General features: G+C 41.0%; 2 protein-coding genes across 3 annotated transcripts; one reads left to right on the forward strand and one right to left on the reverse strand.

The window, feature by feature from the left end:
* The first annotated feature begins 8,419 nt into the window (after positions 1 to 8,419).
* LOC118563414 (mitochondrial ubiquitin ligase activator of nfkb 1-A-like) lies at positions 8,420 to 11,424 on the forward strand. 2 transcript variants are annotated; one of them, XM_036138002.1, is made up of 5 exons: positions 8,420 to 8,556; positions 8,757 to 8,882; positions 8,991 to 9,078; positions 9,171 to 9,291; positions 10,512 to 11,424. In XM_036138002.1, exons 2-5 carry the CDS (start codon positions 8,766 to 8,768, stop codon positions 11,002 to 11,004), a joined length of 819 nt encoding a protein of 272 aa, XP_035993895.1. In that variant the 5' UTR covers positions 8,420 to 8,556; positions 8,757 to 8,765; the 3' UTR covers positions 11,005 to 11,424. The 2 variants fall into 2 exon arrangements, with proteins under 2 accessions (XP_035993895.1, XP_035993896.1); XM_036138003.1 differs by lacking the exon at positions 8,420 to 8,556 and adding an exon at positions 8,572 to 8,586.
* Positions 11,425 to 12,003: 579 nt separating this feature from the next.
* Positions 12,004 to 19,236, reverse strand: LOC105930302 (eukaryotic translation initiation factor 2B, subunit 5 epsilon). Its single transcript, XM_012868443.3, has 16 exons — positions 19,007 to 19,236; positions 18,661 to 18,785; positions 18,390 to 18,575; positions 18,124 to 18,301; positions 17,336 to 17,416; positions 17,176 to 17,253; positions 16,782 to 17,094; positions 16,546 to 16,691; positions 14,554 to 14,698; positions 14,362 to 14,463; positions 14,150 to 14,251; positions 13,907 to 13,997; positions 13,706 to 13,832; positions 13,498 to 13,623; positions 13,289 to 13,399; positions 12,004 to 12,292 (listed from the first exon to the last, which is right to left on the reverse strand). Exons 1-16 carry the CDS (start codon positions 19,163 to 19,165, stop codon positions 12,230 to 12,232), a joined length of 2,133 nt encoding a protein of 710 aa, XP_012723897.2. The 5' UTR covers positions 19,166 to 19,236; the 3' UTR covers positions 12,004 to 12,229.
* Positions 19,237 to 19,950: the final 714 nt, after the last annotated feature.

The raw sequence follows: 19,950 nt of genomic DNA on the forward strand, positions 1-19,950 counted from the left end.
TTTCGATTAGATCAATATTAGATACATTCAAATTTGATCTTATAGATAAGAAATGAGTTTGGTTCATTATTCAGTGCATAGAGAGTAAGGGAAACCCAACTGATTGTGTCAAGTCATGGTGGACAGTCAATTGCATGGTGTTGCACCCATTCCTCCTACTGAGCAAGGATGTGGTGACAGTGGAAAGAAAAATTCCACTTTAACTGGAAGAAACCTCCAGCAGAGCCAGGCTCAGTGTGATGGATGGTTGTACTGGAACTGTAATTTCCCTATGGGATTATTAAAATATTTCTGATTCTGAGTGTGAGCGGCCATCTGACTTTACTGGCTGGGGGTTTGAGAGGACAGACCAGACATACTGTACATACAACACAGAAGCACTGACCTGGGAGTACTTTTTATTTAAAAAGAAAAGGACACTGTAAACAAAAATGTCACATGAGGTCTCACTTTCATAAAGAGGAATCACAAACGGAGAGAAATTATAAAATTAATGTTAGCAATAACTTCAAATGATCCATAACTGGAGAGTAGTAGGAGAATATAGCAGAGTGAGCGAAAGCAGCATATCTACAGAGATAACTCAGGGTAACCTAAGCCACTGTAACTGTAAGCTTTATCAAAAAGGAAAGTTTTAAGCCTGGTTTTAAAAGTAGACAGGGTGTCTGCCTCACAGACCAAAACTGGGAGTTGGTTCCACAGGAGAGGAGCCTGATAGCTGAAGGATCTGCCTCCCATTCTACTTTTAGAGACTCTAGGAACCACCAGCAGACCTGCAGCCTGAGAGCAAAGTGCTCTGTTAGGAACATACGGGGTAATCAGAGCTCTGATAAATGATGGAACTTGATTATTAAGGGCTTTATACGTTAGAAGAAGAATTTTAAATTCTATTCTTGATTTAACAGGAAGCCAATGAAGCTAAAATAGGAGAAATGTGGTTATTCTTTCTCACTGTGGAGTTTTGGATAAAATTAATAATTTTTACTGAATTTTTTAGACTTCATGGTTGCAAAGATTTGATAGAGATACAGTGCTGTAAGAATAAGAACCAGAATACCCTCGTTCAACCCTTAATATGAAGCATAGCTACACTTCTGGATAATAATCTTGTGTTTGGATGAAGAATAGAGAACAAAATGTGTCAGTTCTGAAGTTGTTTATCCATGGGCCTTTGGTTAAAATAGAAAAATTTTAAAAGGAAATATTTTAGTGCCTTTACAGGACAAACCATTTGAGAAACCTTGAGTTTGCTGGCCAGAACGGGTTCTGTCAGTCCAATCCTTTGGTCATTACTTGTTTGGGTATCAGCCGGCGGCTGTAGAAATATCACAGCACACATCTTTTGCATAAATGTGGTAGTGTGTTATCAAGCAAGGATTCAAAGGTCACACATATTCATATTTGGTTTGTACAAGTAACCTTCTTACACACATAAATGATCTCAAACTCCTTGAACACTGAATGCCTCTTTCATGACCAACCCTGACAACCGAACAGATAAATTAAAAATTATTCTGCCGTTCCACTGAATCCTTGAAATCAGAGTTATTTTCTCATTGTTAATGCATTTCTTTAAATGGTTACTGGTTTAAAATTTTAGATTTGTTGCTGTTTTATCCAAATACCTTAAAAACTCGCTGGACTGCCAGCCTGTCCAAATTGCACAAGGCATTGTATTTTTACTATCTTTGGATAAACCTCAAGCTCTTTGAGACCCTGAACAAGATGAACTGCTAACTGAAAACACATGGATGGAAAAAAAAAAGTGTTGGGTGAATATTTGGCTGCCTGGTCATTGAAGGCTTTGAAAAAGGGTTTACAAATGTTCTTGTTTTCAAATCATAGGTCTGCTGTAACTGCAGCCTGCCGTCGACGACTGGACAGATATGTAGGTTTCATTTTTATACCCATTGATGGTTTTTGTTCCATTGTCGTAAGACATTTATCTAAAGCCGATTTCCCACAGATTCTAAAATATGCATTTGTTGTTACATGGAGAATGAAGACTTTTGTATTTTTAAATAATAAATATCTTCTAGCTTCTGACAAAAAAATACATTTGTGGTAAAACTCAGATATCGAGTAGTTTTGCACCAATATTCACTGAAATATCCTCCTAAACCTGTGGAAGGGCTGAGCAAATATCATGCTAATCAGAGGGAAATGACTCATAATGCATTTCATGCTCAAAACTAATATAAGGATTATTTATTGCATGTGTTTTGTAAGCCCTAACAAGCTGAAGAATGCAGCCCATGGGGCTCATGGAGAAGCTGATTGAAAAGGAGGAGCTGACCTGCGAGCTGTCGGTCAGCCGCTCAGAACCGTCTCTGAGGGCAGCGGAGGTGATTATGAACATCCATCAGACTCATCAAGCAAGACTACAAACGGGGAGAGAAATCACATTCACAGCAGGGAAACCAAAGGCAGCGTAAATCTGACTGAGAAGTGTTCGCTCCTCATTTCCGATAAGTGCAGCCATAAATCTTCTCCAACTCCCCCAAAAACCACAAAACAGCGAGGAGCGTAATTTTATTACAGCAACCATGCAATCCCAAGAAATGTTGCAGAAAGAGGAACAGCCTTGTTGTTGATATGTCAGATAAAGTGCCTCACAAAAACCGACTGTGCCATTTATGTTTGTTCACGCTTTGCCACGTTGTAACCATCAAACTTTAATGTATTTTATGTTTAGGTTTTGATGTGAAACTTTAAAAAGACACGTGGGTTTTATTTAAAACTTTTACAATTAGAAATCTTTTGGATCTGACCCCCTTTACTCCCTAAATCCAACAAAGTCTGGCCAGGTATGCTCCCCGTGCGCAGAAAGACGTTGAGCGTAGTAGACTGATGAAGGCTTAACGAGGCTTAAAGCTGAGATGGTGAAAATTATTATTAGGAAATTATTATTAGGAAAATGGATCCACAGAATGCTGAAACCAATCAGATTTGGAGTTATGACATTCTGGAGTTAGGAATCTGGGCTTTTTTTTTGCTTTTAAAATAAGAAATATATCATTTATAAACCCAAAGTCTGTATTTTGCCCCAATTTACTGCCCTGTCTTGTGAAAATCCTGCGGTTAAGCCTCTGCATTCCTCCATAGATTCCTCACAGCTGTTTTCCAGTCAGGTAACTTGCTAGCTTGTTTGTGACCATCAGGTTTTTTTTTTTTTTTTTATCTGTTTGACGCAGCCTTGCACCAGCAAAGTTGCGTCTTCCTTACTCAAAAGCCTTTCAACAATGGGCAAACTGACATCATTAATTTGAATGCCATTCAGCGAGCTGCCAAGGACAGACGTAGTGAGGAGGGAGGAACACCTGAATCACAATGAGGTGTGATGAAGTGACAAAGGAGGCTTTGCAAGAAACAGAATGGCTGAATGGCATTCAGTCTCGTTCTTCATCTTCCCCCCAAAGCATAAAAACCAGCCGAGTCAGAGATATCCCTGAAGATTTGTTTCTACATCCGTGGAGCCGACAACCAGAAACTGAATCTGTTTCAAAGAGGGAATTTAAATTTTTAGTCCCAGCGATTCTTTTCTGTCACGGTACAGATGAGGAATCATTGTGCGTACAGATGAGACGGAAAGGCGCAGATAGACATGCAGTCATGTAGAAAAATTAGCAGACCCCATTAAAGCCTGTATAGTTTCTAAACAAACGTCACAGAAAACCCCTCTCATGCTCAGAACGCCGGGGTTCAGAAGTTTGAAAGAGGTTGCCTCTTTAAATCACAGGCATTTAGTTTGGCGTCCTCCTGACTGTTGAAGCGAGGCTGAACATCATAGTGAGACTGAAAGAGCTGCAGCTGCTTGTGACGCGGGGAGAGGATTTTGGAAGAGATCTTTAATTGCGGAAAAAAACAACCGATAACCATGGGAGCGGGAGAGTTATGGTGTGGGAACGCTGTACTGCGGCAGGATCTGACCCACCATAGAGTAATCTACCATGAAGTCTACCGCGTAGGAAAATTCAGGACCATCTGCAAAGATGTCGAAGCTGAAGGAGAACTGGACCCTGCAACGTGACAAAGCCCACACCGTGTTCTCGGGTAGATGTCAACAGGAGGGACCTCGCTCAAGTTATTCCAGCTGAAGAGGGTAACACTGATCAGCAGGTGGTTGAGGGCCCCAATGTTGCACCAGCCATTCTGTTGATATCTTCTGCTTAACGACTGCAGTTAAATCCCTTTCTATGACTTGGATATTTCTTTGGGTGCCTCTCCTCGTGGTTGTGTAAAAACAGGTGCGTAGATGATATTTGCCAAGAGAGACGCAGACTTCTGTTCAGCACACAAAGAGAAGCAGAGAAAAGGGAAGCTGCCCGGGTCTGACACTTCACCCTGTGATTAACGACGGCCGTGCACTGGTCACCACTAATCTGCCTGAGTGAAAAGCAATCAGAGGATTAGCTGCTTCAGAGTTTGAGACCATCTGTGTCCTGGACATCTCTAAGGTAAACTTGAAACTATCAAAAACATTCAGCGTGACGTCAGTCACTGCTAAAAGCGCTCACTGAGTCAAGATGTTTTCTGGTATTTAAAGCCGAACCACTTGATTTGATGCAGGATTTATTATATGCATGGCGATGTGAGGCCAGGGCCTTAAATTGAATGTATCTAACTTGTTCTTTAGGGTGTATTGCAAAATAAACGGATGAGCATCTTCTTCAAACTGAAACATTATTGATCTTTATTCTAGATAAAAATTCACTCATTGTATTTATACATTTATGATTAATTATGAGCTGTCAATGATATTAAAATGCAGTTTGGGAATGGTCTGATAAAACAACAAGTGGTTTTAATGAGTTTTAAATACAAAATCTAACTATGAACATCCCTTTCGGTAACATTAGTGGAGTCCATTTAAATTTTTTGTCTAGTTTTGTTTTTTGGTGAAGTCAACTATTTCCAAACACTCAAGGTTAGCTTGCCTGACCTATTCTAGAACCTCTTTGTTTGTGATTTTTGGAACCATCGTCCTGTTTAAGCCATCTGACCCAAACTGTCCCCAAAGAGTTGAGAACAGTTTGGTTAGACTGATCAGGAACAGCCCAGGAACCACCACTGGCACAACCAAAAAGCTGCTGGAACACTGTCACAGTCCACAGTGGAGTAAGTTTATCTGTACTTTGCATTAATTGGTCCCGCCCTCAAAAGAAGCCCCTCCTTCAAAACAGCACCTTCAAACTAGCCTGAAATTTGCAGCTCCTGACAGGTCACATGGCTTCTGTAAAAATAAAAGTTTTAAGTTGAAAAAATCAAATGTGGCCGCTAGGTGTATTCGGTGTACAGAGGAGTCAGGACACAGTTTCCATGTTTAAGTACTAATAAAATAATAATAATAGTTGAACTTTATTGATCTCACAATGGAGAAATTCACTTCTGCATCTTAACCCTTACCCTTGGGGAGCAGTGGGCTGCCACTGTGCGGCGCCTGGGGAGCATTCTGGGGTTAAGGGTCTTGCTCAGGGACCCAGAGTGCCGGCACTGGAGATCGAACCGGGTACTTGCAACCTGCTCTGCTGTACTAATTTTCAGACGTGGTGGTGGCAGCATTATTCTGTGGGTTTGTTGTGCTGCAAGTGGTTCCTGAGAAATACCATTTTACAATTTTAAGATGAACAAATTGTAAGATGTACTGTATACACACATATCCATCTATCCATTTTCTGACATGTCTATCCCTGTTGGGGTCGTGAGGGGTGCTGGTGCCCATCTCTAGCATTCAATGGGCGAGAGGCGGGGTACACCCTGAACAGGTCACCAGTCTATCACAGTACAACACATATCCCTGTTTTAAATACAAAGTGAGGACCATGCATTGACTTCCACTCATTTTCAACTCTTTCTATGACCTAACCCTGACCCTAACCTAAACCCAATTGACACCTTGGTCCTAAAGTGCCCCCTTGTAAAATCACAAATTAATTTTGAATAGTCAGATTTTTTTTGGTTCATTGATTGCTGCCAGATATATTGAGTCAAGGATTCAATTTATTGAGAACTTGTCTGACAACTTGAGGTAGACTGAAATATAAAAAAGCAACACATAGTGATATCAGAACAAAAGAGATTCATTGATATCTAACAGGCTGACTATCAGAGGGCCAGAAAGCCATTATTTTTGTCCACAGATGGAGAAAAGGTGAAATAACGGTGAACTTTCTGAGGAGTGCGTTGATAAAAGAACCAAGAATAACATCTAAAGCACTGCAGGCCCGATCTCAAGCTAAGGTCAGTTGTTACATGAACTTAACCAGGCTGTTCTTGCTAAAATAAACCATGTCATCATCACTAATCATCATTTGGAAACTGACTTTTGCGTTTGCACATGTTATCTGTTTCTGATATTAAAATTTGTGTGATTATCTGAAACATTTCAGTATGAAGTAAAAAGCAACAACTAGAGAAATATTAAAGGGGAGAAATACTTTTTCACAGCTCTGTTATTGCATTTAGTTTGCTTTAATGTACTACGACTGTTTGACTGGTAGTTAAATTCCTATTTGTATCTGGAGATATAAAGTATGTTGAATCTTTTTTTATGAAAATATCCTATTAAATCACAAATTCAGCAAAAGTCAAGGTGTGATTGCTGACCTGGTTCATGCTTCTATCTTCAATAGGTCTAAATGAGCTGGACAAAATATATCAATTTCTCTTCATTTTGGGATGCAATTGTCTTTGAAAATCCGTTTGATGAGCTTCTAAGTGCTCAAACCAGTGGCGAGGGAAGCTGCAGCATTCTCTCTCAATCAGACTGAAAATTCACTCCAAGATTGTCTAGAAAGCCGGCTATTGATGAAGAATCTGTCGCTCCTAATTATACGCTGCTGCAGCTGGGAACAATTCAAAGCTTTTCAGCCCACATTTGTGTCACTTTTCTTTTCTTTTTTTTTGTCCACCAAGAACAATCTGAACATGCGGGTGAATCTAGTCATTTTTGTTTTTTATCCAAAAAGAAAATCAAAAATATTCTTCCATTTTGTATCGAAGCAAATGGCCCAGATTGTCCCATCTCTATCTTGTATTATTTTGAAAAGCTTGAATTGGAATATGAGCAAAGCTGTTTTATAAAAAAAATAAATAAATAAATAATAAAAAAAAACCACATACTTTGGAAACACTACAATGTCTGTCATATATATATATATATATATATATATATATATATATATATATATATATATATATATATATATATGTATGTATGTATGTATATATGCCATGTCTGTTCACACCTTGCATAAATGGATTTGCATATATTGACTCACCAACCCATGGAAATGGACTGTGAGTTATTGTCGCCATAAATGCATTACGACACCGTCTGAAAACCATTCCAGTCATGAATGCGTCATTCAGACTGGCAGCCTTACTCAGTACCACACCACTACAAGTAATTTAAAAAAAAAACCACATGTGACACTAACAAGGAAGAATGGTTGTCCTGTCAGAGTGTTGAGCAGAAGGCAGGAACCTATCTTCAGTGAGTTTACATAACATAAAATAATGATAAACAACTCTTTGAGAGATTTTTAATTTATCACTCACAAATAATGCCAGATGTTAGCCAGTAACTCTGATACATTTTTTTGTGTTGTGAATTTTTGTTTTGTTTTTCTTGCTATGTTGAATAAAATTCCGCTGCTTGACGTTGTTTTTACATCCTTATAAGATCTACAATCCTATTCAATAAATTAGAATAGGCTCATTTGTCAGCTTGAAAGTATCTTTCATGAACAACCTTTAAACGGCTATTAATCATTTTTAAAAGCCACATTTATGTATTTAAATGCTTTTTGATGTCATATTTTAATCTTAAATGTCATGTTTTATTAGCTGGTAAGAGAAAAATCATCATAATTAACATAAAGGATTGAAAACATCCATTGTTGTGCAATTAATCTATGTAATGTGTTTCACTTGGTGATCTGAGTCACCAAAAAGAATACACTTTTTAATAATAAATATAATTTAATCCAATTTATTTAATATTACTGTATATTATTAAATTCTAGCTACAACATTGTCTGATAATCTTAAAAGAAGACCCTTTGCAGTAGGCCTGATGGTTCTGAAGGGCTTGTGTGATAAAAGCAGACCTGATAAACAGGTTGAACCCAAGAGCATTTTGGCTTATAAATGTATGTAGAAAATGGTAGTGAGCTCTCATTGTTCTTGAGTGAGACTCCAGCCTTCCGTATTGGTAACATCTCACTTTTTATCATTTTAATACATGCAAAGCCGAAAGTTCCAGTCAAGCGTTGTCCACCCTGTAAGTTGAGTGAAATAACAATTTTATTAGTTTTGAACACTGATTTTAGACATTGGAGGGTCTGGTCCTGCCAGATATCTTGTATTTATTTTATTCATCATAATTATTATTATCCTTTAAGCAGGATCAAGCTGAAGGAAAACTCACCAATGTCAAACTTCCACTACGTGTCGCTGCTGCCACCTGCTGGACAAGAGGCGTAAAGTGCAGCTGTAATTCTATTGGCTGAATATATGTGACGCCATGAAAAACAAGGAAATGAAACTAACCAGGTCAGTTTTTGTTTTTTGCGACTGTAGCAGGTTTGTGTGACCCATTTACCCTTTGGCTTTATTAGTTAAAGGTGTATTTAATTTTTCTTGTTTGTAACTATGATATAAATATAGTTGGTTACTTATAAAACCGTAATTGCTGTAACACCGCCGCCCTCTGCTTCGCCGTGCGGTTTGTTATAAACTGTTTCACTTTGCAGGTTTCAGGTATGGGTGACTCTTCTCTAAACCCCGTTGTTTGGCTCGGTGTGGGCTCCAGCTTTGCCTTCTCCGGTTTGTTTTATCATCTCTATCGGGAAAAGAAGAAGGAGTTAATAAAGCTCAAGGCAAGTTAAGCTCCGTTGTGGATCTCGACGATAGTCCTGGTTTGTTTCACAATGATTAAAGTTTCTTTTTTTTTCTTTTTTTTCTTTTTCTTTTTTGCCATGCTTTAGGAAATCCCAATTTTCCAACCTGATGAACATTTACTCAAAGTGCTGAACGCCTCCCCGCACAAGCGACTCCAGTATGTTGCTGTTGAAGGTAGAAACCTGTTAGGACAATTATCTGAGTATGTTTTTTTATATCATGGAGGTTTGTCCAAGGCTTTCAGTTTTGGCTTTGTCTGCGTGAAGGTGTTGTTCACGCTGATGGGGAGCCCCTGACAAGCAAGTTCGTCCCTCGGTGCCAGGGTGTGATCCAGAAGGTTGTTCAGCTGGAGCGCTGGAAATGCTGGAACAATATCACCAGGACCTGGTAAATCTATCTGGAGAACACACACACACACACACACACACACACACACGCACACAAAGCGTCTTGCAAAGGCTTTCCTACACCATGAAATGTTTAACTTTTTGTTCCAACTACAAATTGCAATGCATTTTAAAGGCAGAAAGGAGTACATACGTGTGAAGTGAGAGGAATTTTTGTTTTGTTTTTTGTTTTTACAAATATCTAAAAATTGTATTGACTCAGTTTGCAGAAAGACATTAAAACGACTTTGCCCTTTGAGAGATCCAAGCTCTCCATTCTTCTTTACAAAATAGCTCAAAGTCGGGGAAATTAGACGGAGCATATCTGTGAATGCCAATTTTCAAGTGTTGCCACAAATTGTGAATTTGCTCGGGGTTATTCCGCCACATGAATGCACTTCGATCCGAGTCACTCCACTGTAGCTGAGCGTTTAGGGTCGTCCTGCTGGAAGAGGAAACCTCTGTCGGGTCTTCCTGCAACTCAGAACGGCTTCCCTGTTTCTGCAGAGGTGACACCATGATGCTGCCACCGCCATGTCTCATTGGTAGCAACGTACTTACCTATGTTTTTTTTTTTCCTCCCGCACTGCCTTTTCCACGTAGGTTAAAATGTGAACTAGCCTGACCCAAACTGTGCTGCTCTTCTTGCCACTCTTTCATATAAAGGTCAGATTTGCAGCATGTACAGCTAACGGGCTCAATAGGTTGTCCCACCTGAGCGTTGCATCTTGGCTGCTCCTCTGATAAATGCTCTCCTTGCCAGCACTGTTTGGTTTAGTTGAAAGGCCAGATTTGCAACAGTGCTATATGCTTTGCATTTTTTCAAAGCATAGTATTCTCTTTATAAATAAAATAATCTCCTTTAAACTTCTGCAAAACTATCTGACCCAAGTTCCTTGGTCTTCAGGGAGCTCTTCATTCACTAATGCTTTAACAAACCTCTATGGCATTCACAGAATACCCAAATTAATGTCGACATTAAAACAACACAGATATGGACTTGGGTGTCTGCCGACGTTGCTTTAAAATCACTTCAGTGAACTCTAGGTTAGAACGAGAGCCTCAAGTATCTATTTGTAGCCTGCACAACCGTTTCTGGGGCATTTCAGTATGTGATTATTCACTACTGTGTGTTGCTCACATCCAATGCCATTAATTTGCATTGTGGATTCTGGTCAAGTTGTACACTTCTGTAAATATCAGTCTTATCCCTGACTTCAGGAACTCCCGGACAACCAACCAGAAAGAGTCCAGCCACACCGTCCCCTTCAGCTTAGTCCAGCCTGGTTCATACATCTCCCAAGTCTACGTGAAGGTGCAGGACCCCCTGGAGGCCTCCGGTGGCTACATGGAGGTGGTCCACTCCAAAGCCAGACGCGCTCAGGAGAGCCTGGTGGACGTGGTGGTGCAGGGCCTGAGGGGTGAAAAACCCATGGCCATGGAGGAGAGCGAAGAGATGCTGCGCGTGGGGAGCAGCCTGACCGGGTTCGGGGAGGTGGTGCTGGAGGGGGGCCAGGTGATCAGGCTACAGGCCCCGCAGGACGGACGCAGCTACGTGTTGGTGCCCAGCGACTACAGGAGCTTCATGGACAGACACGAGGCTTCGGCCACCATGTGGAAGGCGCTGACAGCTGTGACGGGACTCACCGGGGCGTCCCTGTTGGCCTGCGTCGTGTCCAGTTTCCTGGGCAAACGGGACGACAGATCCAGATAGGCCCGAACCTTTTGTAGCTGGACTCGTTCATGTGTGATCCAGTGCCTTAAGTGTGCCGTGGGTTGCTTTGAAACACATGTTCCAGGCTCGAAACATAAAAAAGATGAAGACGTTTCTGAGAAGAAAACCATGACCATACAAAAAAAATAATAATCATGCATACTATGTTTTCCCAATAACCCTGGTATCTGAAGGCTCTTACTTTTAAAGGTTTGCACTAATGGACCAATTCAAAGCTTTGGACCCGTTTTACTGAGTTCACTTCTTGTTGAACAGTTACTGCTAGATATACCGTATGTTTAGTGACTACTGAGTGATCTAACGTGAAGCAACTTTTGCTTTAGCTGCTGTTTATTAAAAGGGAACAAGTTAATTTAACAAACATGCAGTTTTATTTTATTTTTTAAATCGGTGCTGGTTTAAAAAAAAATTGTCTTTGCCAGTTTTCACTTTTCCAAGTATGAATTTATCATGCCACTGTCTAAAATCATTCCTGATTCAAATGTAATTATTTTTCAAGTGTGTGTAAGAAAATAGTTACATGAATTTAATAAATCTACTACCTCCCGGATTGTTGTTTTTAACCATTCCTAAACTTTTACAGCATTTATTTGGGATTTTATGAGGCCCAGAACTGGAACAAATATTTGTGCTTGTTTTGTTTTTTTTGGCACTCATTGGGCTTCATGAGGGGACTGCATGCAATGCTGAATATGTGTTCAGGAAAGTAAACTGTCAAAATATGGAAAAGAGGAAACTCCTTTTTACCATAACATGGGACGCTTTAATTTATTCAGTGCTTTTTTTTTTAAGTTAGGTTGAAGTTACACAAGTGAAGTCTGTTCTAGCACATTGTGTAACACCACTAGCAGCAAACAGATTTTCATTGTTTACAAATGGCGGGACCACAAACTTGTTTTCCAAGCATGTTTCACAGTTTGTTTTAGTTGCTCTTTGAATTCAGGTCAACTCAATGTGTAAAAAGTATGGAGACTTTTATAAGGATGACAGGTTGTCCTTTATTCTGACAAGCATTCAGAGCACACGGGTTCAGCTCAGTGATGAAAATGGATGTTTGCTTCACCTGCACAGAGCAGATTCTGCTGGTCAGTGAGGCTGCTGCATGGGGGGCAAAAATTATCAACCCAATTCCCTTCAGTCACACAGCAGCTTATGCTAAAAAAAAAAAAAGTTTATAAGTTAAACTGTCAGTAAGTGTTCCTTGTTATTCTCCGTCCTCTTCTGAAGACTCCTCAGCTTCTTCCAACCATTGGATGAACTTCTGAAGCTGAAAAGGACAGCGGAAAAAAGGCAAGTCAGGGCTGGTGAATGGAGTAGCCTGGTCTGAGCAACGTCTGTAGATTTGAGGAATAATCAGACTATAGTCATAATAAAAAATGAACTCCATTTTAGAATGTAAAACGTTTTGGGGCAGCAGTGTTGAACATTGCTTCTTCTGCTTGGAGTAACTTCATTACACCAATCGTTTTATTTACTAGCTGCAAAAACACAGGACTTAGGTTGTAAAACAAAAAACCTGATTTATTAAATATTGTTCAACAAATAGTTATGGAGTATATCCTGAAGCTACGTAGAGGATTACTCCTCAAAAACACCTCAAATGACGACATCAAACGTGATTAAATTAGAAACACCCAAAGTTCCCAGTTCCTTTCAAACGTGTGCAGTTTCTTCCATACTTTTAATTAAACCACAAGCAGAACTAGAATCTTAAACACATGTTATATCCTGGTATTAGAAATGGGAGGCACAGACATTATCTGGGTAATAGGGGCGATAGGGACTTAAAATTTTATCACAATATATTGTGAAACCATTCTGATAACGATAAAAATAAGGATAAAAAACTATTTACTGCTTCTGTCTGTCCTTAAACGACTTTAGCATCTAGTTTAACATAATGTTTCATCAGGACACTAATTACGTAAAGAAGTTTGATTTTTATCACCAAACTGCACAAAGTAACTGCATTTAATTTGTTTTTTTCTGACACCACTACTTGGAATTTATTGTCAAGATAAACTCTCTCTGCATACAGTCGGAGCCTCCCAAACACTAACATCGCCCTAACAATACAGCGTAGCCATTTGCCAAAAGGCTTCGTCATTACACCGGCTGCAATAATAATAACTGATTGTGAGCAATATCAGCTTATTAGCCTCCCAGTGTTGCTAATCCCTTTCTCTTTTTTAAACTCTGGTGTAAATACTTTACGCAAACGTATCAATCCGTAAGAACCTCACAGCCGACCATTTCCACTCACCCCCTGGTTCTTGCGCAGCCGTCTGCTTTTATCCGTTGTTGCTCCCTGGGAGAACCAGCGCAGTATCATCTCCTCCTCCAGGATCTCCAGCTCGTACATGTTCATTAGGACCTAGGATACAAACAGCTCAGTGCGTGCAGCCTGGAGGGCCTTAAAAAGCGACTCCCTCTCCTAAATGTCACGTGTTTAACAATCCTACAGATCCTGACCTTGACCATAGCCGGCCAGTGGCTCTCCTGCTCTAGAAAATGTTCCTCAAAGGCAGCTAGACAGTCTAGGTGGTCCTGTGCTCTCTTCACGTAGTTCTTGAAGACCGGCGCCCATTTCTTCAACAGCTAAAAGCAGAACAAAAGGCAAAATGAGAAACCTACAATGGAAAACCGATGAGGTGTCGATATTAAAATGTCTGATGTTTACCGGGAGAAGCAGAGCGACGTATTGTGAAGGAGTGAGGTTGAGGTGAGGCTGCTGCTGGAGAGGGTACTCCAGGACCACGCTGGTTAAAATCTGCATCACCTCCTTCAGACTGATGTTGTAGGCGTACCTGGGAGAAAGACACAGGGCAAAGTTACACAGCGCTCAGGCCCAAAGGAGAGCAGGTCCACAGGTTTGGCTCACTTCAGAGAGTTGATCTCCAGCACCAGGTTATCGCAGCCGATGTTCTCCTCCAAACCCCTCTGCAGAGTCCCCAACACCTCCTGCTGGAAGACTGCAACGCCGCAAACCACAATGCATCGTCTCAAACATCTCGCATTTGCTTATTTCCCAACCAATGAAAACCGTGTGCTGATTACTGGTTCATTTGTCTGTCATTTGTCTGTTTGGACAGAAGGGGGCAGCCACGCCGTTGCTCGCTCTCACCTTTAACGTCATCCATCTCAGGGGAGGGAATCATGAGGTCGTCGGGGCCGTCAGGTTCGCTGTTCTCGCTGTCGCTCTCGGGATCGGGATTCAGCACCAAACCTGGTCAACGTCAAGCGAATCACGATGAGAAAGAACCCCCTGGGACACTCAGCAGTAAATCACAACATTCCCCGGCTGTAAGGAGAAGATGATGAGAGCGGCTCTCCTACCCCAGAGACACTGCGACAGCTCCTCTTCGTCCGTGTTATCCAGGACACTGGCCTTCCAGAGGTAACCTTTGCCTTCTGCTCCGACCTCCGCAGGGTTAAACACTGCAAGATAAATGAAAAACGTCATTTGTGCCGCTTCATGGAAAACAGTTTGACAATGCATTAATATTATGGGGAGATATTAATGCGCACCTTTCTGTTTGGTTTTATCCACACTTTGCCCGACCTCAGCATCATCACTGAGGAACTCGTCAGCATCCTCCTCTTCTTCCTCGTCTGGATGGTGCATGGACACGACGGTCCCTTCTGGCAGAGACACGTTTGGTCCTATCACCACCTGGAAAACGGTCCACGCCAGTGATCGCACACGTGTTCGTTCACTAGTTATCCCCACTACGTGCAGCAGATTTTATCACAGATGCTCCCATCAGACTTTTGAGGCTTTCTCCGACCTCCAATTTAAACAGAAGTAATAATATATATATATATATATATATATATATATATATATATATATATATATATATATATATATATATATATATATATATATATATATATATTAGGGCTGGGCAAGTTAACGCGTTAATTTCGCGTTAACTCATTAGACTATTAACGGCGATATTTTCTTTAACGCTCATTAACGCATGTTGCTCACGTGCTTTTATTTTGTGAAGGTCTGTTGCTGCGGTGTAGGGGTTTGAATCAGAACAGTAGCTGGCGATAATGCGCCAATAACCTCGCTGTCAGCCCAGCCTCAGATTCAAAGAGGAAGAAAGGTGCTGGCCGGAAAAAAACACAGCTGACATGCGGAAGGCGGTGTTTCCCGCAGGAATTTGCTTAGGCGAGGCGGTGAGTTGGCGGCCGGAACAAGTTTTGTGCTGAGCGGAGCGGAGTCTGCATCGACGCCGTCGGTGAAGTCGCTTCTCGTTTCAAAGTATCCATGTGTTTTTGCCTGTTTTCCCCTGCCATTCACTATATGCGCGCGAGAAAGCAACAACAAAAAACCGCGTGTCAACGTCAAATAAACGCAAGCATATCGAGTTAGCAAGCATTTCAGTTTAAAGTTCTTCCAGCATGGAATATGACAGAAACAAGTTAGTTGGAACCACTGCCAAGTTAAACTTTGGTATTGAACATAAAATGGTAATGCTGCTCCCTGCTGTTACCTCAGAAATTGCCTGTTTTTGGTAGATTTTTTCCCCATAAAGAGAATTCCCTGTCAGTGGCAATAAGCTTTAATTTATTATTATTGCTATTTTTTGTTTTACATGTTTAAGTTGAGCTTTACACTAAATATGTGTTACTGATAAGTGCTACAAATGTTACAACACTTTTGTTCATATGGCAGCAGAACATTAAAATAAAAGTGCTCTTTACACTACTTTTGAATTCATTCTTGGAGTTTGTAAATACAATGCGATTAATCGCGATTAATCGCGATTAATCAGTGTGATTAATCGCGATTAAATATTTTAATCGTTGCCCAGCCCTAATATATATATATATATATATATATATATATATATATATATTTATTATCAGAATTAAAGGTGGACAGTTTTGAAAAACTACTAAAAATGCGAGATAATAAGAAAATATGTCAATCTAAGGCATTCTGGACATGCAGAGGTTTCGGTTTTTAAGGAAATTGATGTTTTAATTGTCTATGGTCTTGATCAAAAGTCAAACCTGAAAAACTTGTTATTTTAATTGGTCTTACAGCAAAAGCCAGACTGGTTAAAATTTGCTCAAAGAGCCACCCATTATGTGTAAAGCCATTTATCAACCACCACTACTAGAAACTAGTGTTGCGCCAATGCCATTTTTTGGCCCCCATACCGATACCAGATACCATTACTTTGAAATTTATGTGTGTATATATATGAAGAACAGCATACTACTTGGGTGTAAAATAATTGCTATCATGGCTTTGTGAAGCTGCTACCTTATTAAAGCAGGAAAAAAGACTAATACAAAGGGAATCCAGTAGAACTAGTGAGTGTCGGGAGAGAGAAGGCTGCATTCAAGTGACATACAAACATCAAAATGGTATCGGTGCCCTATTTGTTGGTACTCACCGATACCAGTATCGGCGCCCCGGCCGATACTGGTATCGGTGCAACACTACTAGAAACATTACATTTATACGATCAGAGACACGCTCTAATACAAACAGCTTACATTATATGCCAGGACGCACTGCTTATTAAGGGTCACGCCCTCCTTGACCTCGGCCTTGTCGCAGACCACAGACTGCCGGATCTCCACCTTACTGGCGATGTGAACGTCATTCCAGATGTAGGCGTGGTCCAGGATTACATTGTCACCTGTGACAGAGGAAAAACACAGTTCCTGCAGCCTGTGCACCCCTCCCCCATCATACATAAGTCAGAATTCGTGCTTCCCTGTGAGCTCACCTATGGTGCAGTTGTCACCGATGACGCTGTTAGAGATGCAGCAGTTGGCACCTATGCTGGTGTCACAGCCTATGAGAACGTTTTCTACCATCTGGCTGCCGTGGCCCAGGCTGACCCCGGATCCCCGGTAGACGTTGTGGCGAGAGTAGGTGCAGCTGCGTCCCTCCTGGTCCGTGAAGTTGGACTCCGGCGTGAGGGGGTAGAACCATCGACGCACAAAGTCCGACGACACGGAATCGTACATGAGCAAGTTGGACACGCGGACACCGTAGCCATCCCTGGTGACGTGCATGTGGATCTGATTGCCAAGTATCTAACCAGAAGACAGAGAGTTAGAGCCACAGTACGACGGTGCACAGGCGGAACGACTGAATGCAAAGACGCTGTGCAGCACCTCTTCATTGACCAGTATGCCTCGGACAAAATCATCCCTGGTTTGGTAATCGAAATTATCTGTGAAAAGTTCAGCAACCTGAGAGAGAAGAAGAAAAGCGCACACATGACTGCAGCTAGTCACAAAGAGCACAGTGATGTCTGTCCGAATTAAAACTGACCTGCGGAGAGCAGATGCTGATGTGGGAGTCCAGGAGGTCATGCCTGATTTCAAACTCGTCACTCCCACTGTGGAAAATGTTCTTAAAAACATAAACAGGAGCAGCTGGCATCAGTTTCCCCAAAATCCACAGGGCATTACAAAAGAATTCATTTTCCTTTACCATGTTGATGATTTGTCATCAAAAAAAAAAAAAAGATCTGTGCATTTTATCTGGGTTCTTATGTGACAGACCAGCACTGAACTGACAAAATGGTAAAACGGAGAAAAGACGATGCAAGGTTTGTGGAGGTTTGTCTGCTTGAGCTTGAGCATGTTTTGCAAATGGGAACAGACAAACATTTCAGATTAACAAAGACAGTAAAGATATACCTCAAAGGATTTGCCTCTATATTAGTAATGAAGGGTGGTTTAATAAAGAAGGCCTTTGGCAGGTTTAAATACAAATCACTACACGTCAGATTTTTGTTTGCAAAGAAATACTGAAAACCATTTGTCACTTTCCTTCAACTTAATATATATATATATATATATATATATATATATATATATTTATATATATATATATATATATATATATATATATATATATATATATATATATATATTTATATTTATATTATTTTTTTTTTTTTTTTTTTTTTTTTTTTGATTTGTGACCTCAATAAAATACTTATAGATAGATAGATAGATAGATAGATAGATAGATAGATAGATAGATAGAGGAGGAAGAATATGCCTATTTCTCCACAGTGATCCTTTCTAAATAGCCGTAAAATAGCCCTTTACCATTGGAAAGTGTAGCCTCTTCCGCCCCTGTGTCTTCTGATAGTGTAAAATCTGCTGGCTCTTGCTGTCCATCGCCAGGACAACGTCATCTTCCTCGCAGCGCGACCTGTGACCCGGCGAGGACTCCTTGAAGATCATGGTCATGACCGAGATGTTCTTCTCCATCTTCCGCCGGTGCCTGAGGTGAGCAAACATTTAACCCAGAGCTAGAAATCCTCACGGCTTCCCCTCACCTACAGATCAATGCATGTGGGGGGATCTCACACCTGTGCTCCTGCAGGGCCCGGCTGATGTCAATGTTGGACACCACGTCTCCGTAAACCAACACGAAGTCAGACCGCAGCAGGGACTTGGCGTCGACATCCCTGAGCACATCTCCAAGGGAGCGGTACAGCTCCGAGGTGATGATGTGGACGGTGTTTGGCGAGGAGGGTCTGCACCACTTCGACTTCCTGCAGGGCAGAGTCAGGTCCATCCCTTCAACTTAGCTGGATTCGCACAGAAGGCAGACCGAAGCAACGAGGGAGCAACACTCACAGTAAATGGTCCTTGATTTTACTGGCCATCCAGCAGCAGAAGACAAAGGTTTCCTGCACCCCGGTGGAGGTGAGGAACTCCAAGGTGTAGTCGATCATCGCAGCGTTGCCCAGCGGCAGCAGAGCCTGACATCACCGGAAAGAGTAAAAACAAAGTAAGAACAGCCGCTTTCGAGTCAGGAAACACATTTTTATTTTTAGATATTAACATGACCTAAAACTAATAAACTGCAAGTCCCCCGTGACAATCATGCAACCAGGAGCTGGTATCAGTGTGATTGCAGCTCTGCCTCCAGCGTGGACGTCACTCAGTTAGCCTCCGTTAGCATTGTTAGCTAGCTGCCTACCCGCGGCTGGTCCTTGGTCACCGGGAAAAACCTCCGGTTAAAGCTGTCAGCGACCAGGACGGCCTGCAGCGGCTGCTCCTCCTCCTCCTGCTCCCCGCTACCTTTCCTGCCAGAAAAGCCGGAGCTCGAGCGGCTCTGTTTCCCCGCTTTACTCGCCATGTTACAGTGCCTGGGAGCCCGACTGTTGTCGTCAGAAACAACTACGGTGGCGGAGAAGGGACAGTACCCACAGAATGAGCTGCTGCTGCTTCTTCTCGTTATTTTTGTGGCGGCTGGCAAATAACTTTAAGGCTCATTACCGCCACCTTCCACGTTGGAGCTAAGAACAGTCGCTACCTGCCAAAATTATTATTTTCAACGTACCTGTGTGAGAGAAAAAAAAAATATATCACCAAAACTATATCCCCCGATGATCTTTGAAGTAATTAATTTCATTTTAATTTACTTTTATTCCTGTGCCGATTTCTAATTCCCAGAGTACACTGTATTTGGAGTAAGTATTTAAATTATTACTGTTAATATATTTAAATAAAAATGATTAGAAACAACTTTCAGAATCCACATATGCATGAAATGCATTCAGGTCCCTCTTAATTTGTAAATCATTGAAAAGTTTATTTCAGCAATACAATTCTGTGCACACATTTCAAGTTTTCATTTCTATTATCTGAAATGATTTGAGATATATATATATATATATATATATATATATTCAATATTCAAGATCACTTTAAATCGCTTCTTAAAACTTAATTTTATTTTTTGGCTTTTATTTGAAGCAGTGTTTCACATTCTTTTTTGTTAATTGTTGTTGTGTTTCTTGTAAAGCACTTTGGTGCAGTTTTATACCTGTTTTTAAAGTGCAGCCAACTTGACAAAAATACAAACAGAAAACCATATACAGTCGCCTTCACACGATCTTGCCCCCCCAATCACACACTCGA

The sequence above is a fragment of the Fundulus heteroclitus genome, chromosome 6, assembly GCF_011125445.2.
Source record: "Fundulus heteroclitus isolate FHET01 chromosome 6, MU-UCD_Fhet_4.1, whole genome shotgun sequence".
NCBI lineage: Eukaryota > Metazoa > Chordata > Actinopteri > Cyprinodontiformes > Fundulidae > Fundulus > Fundulus heteroclitus.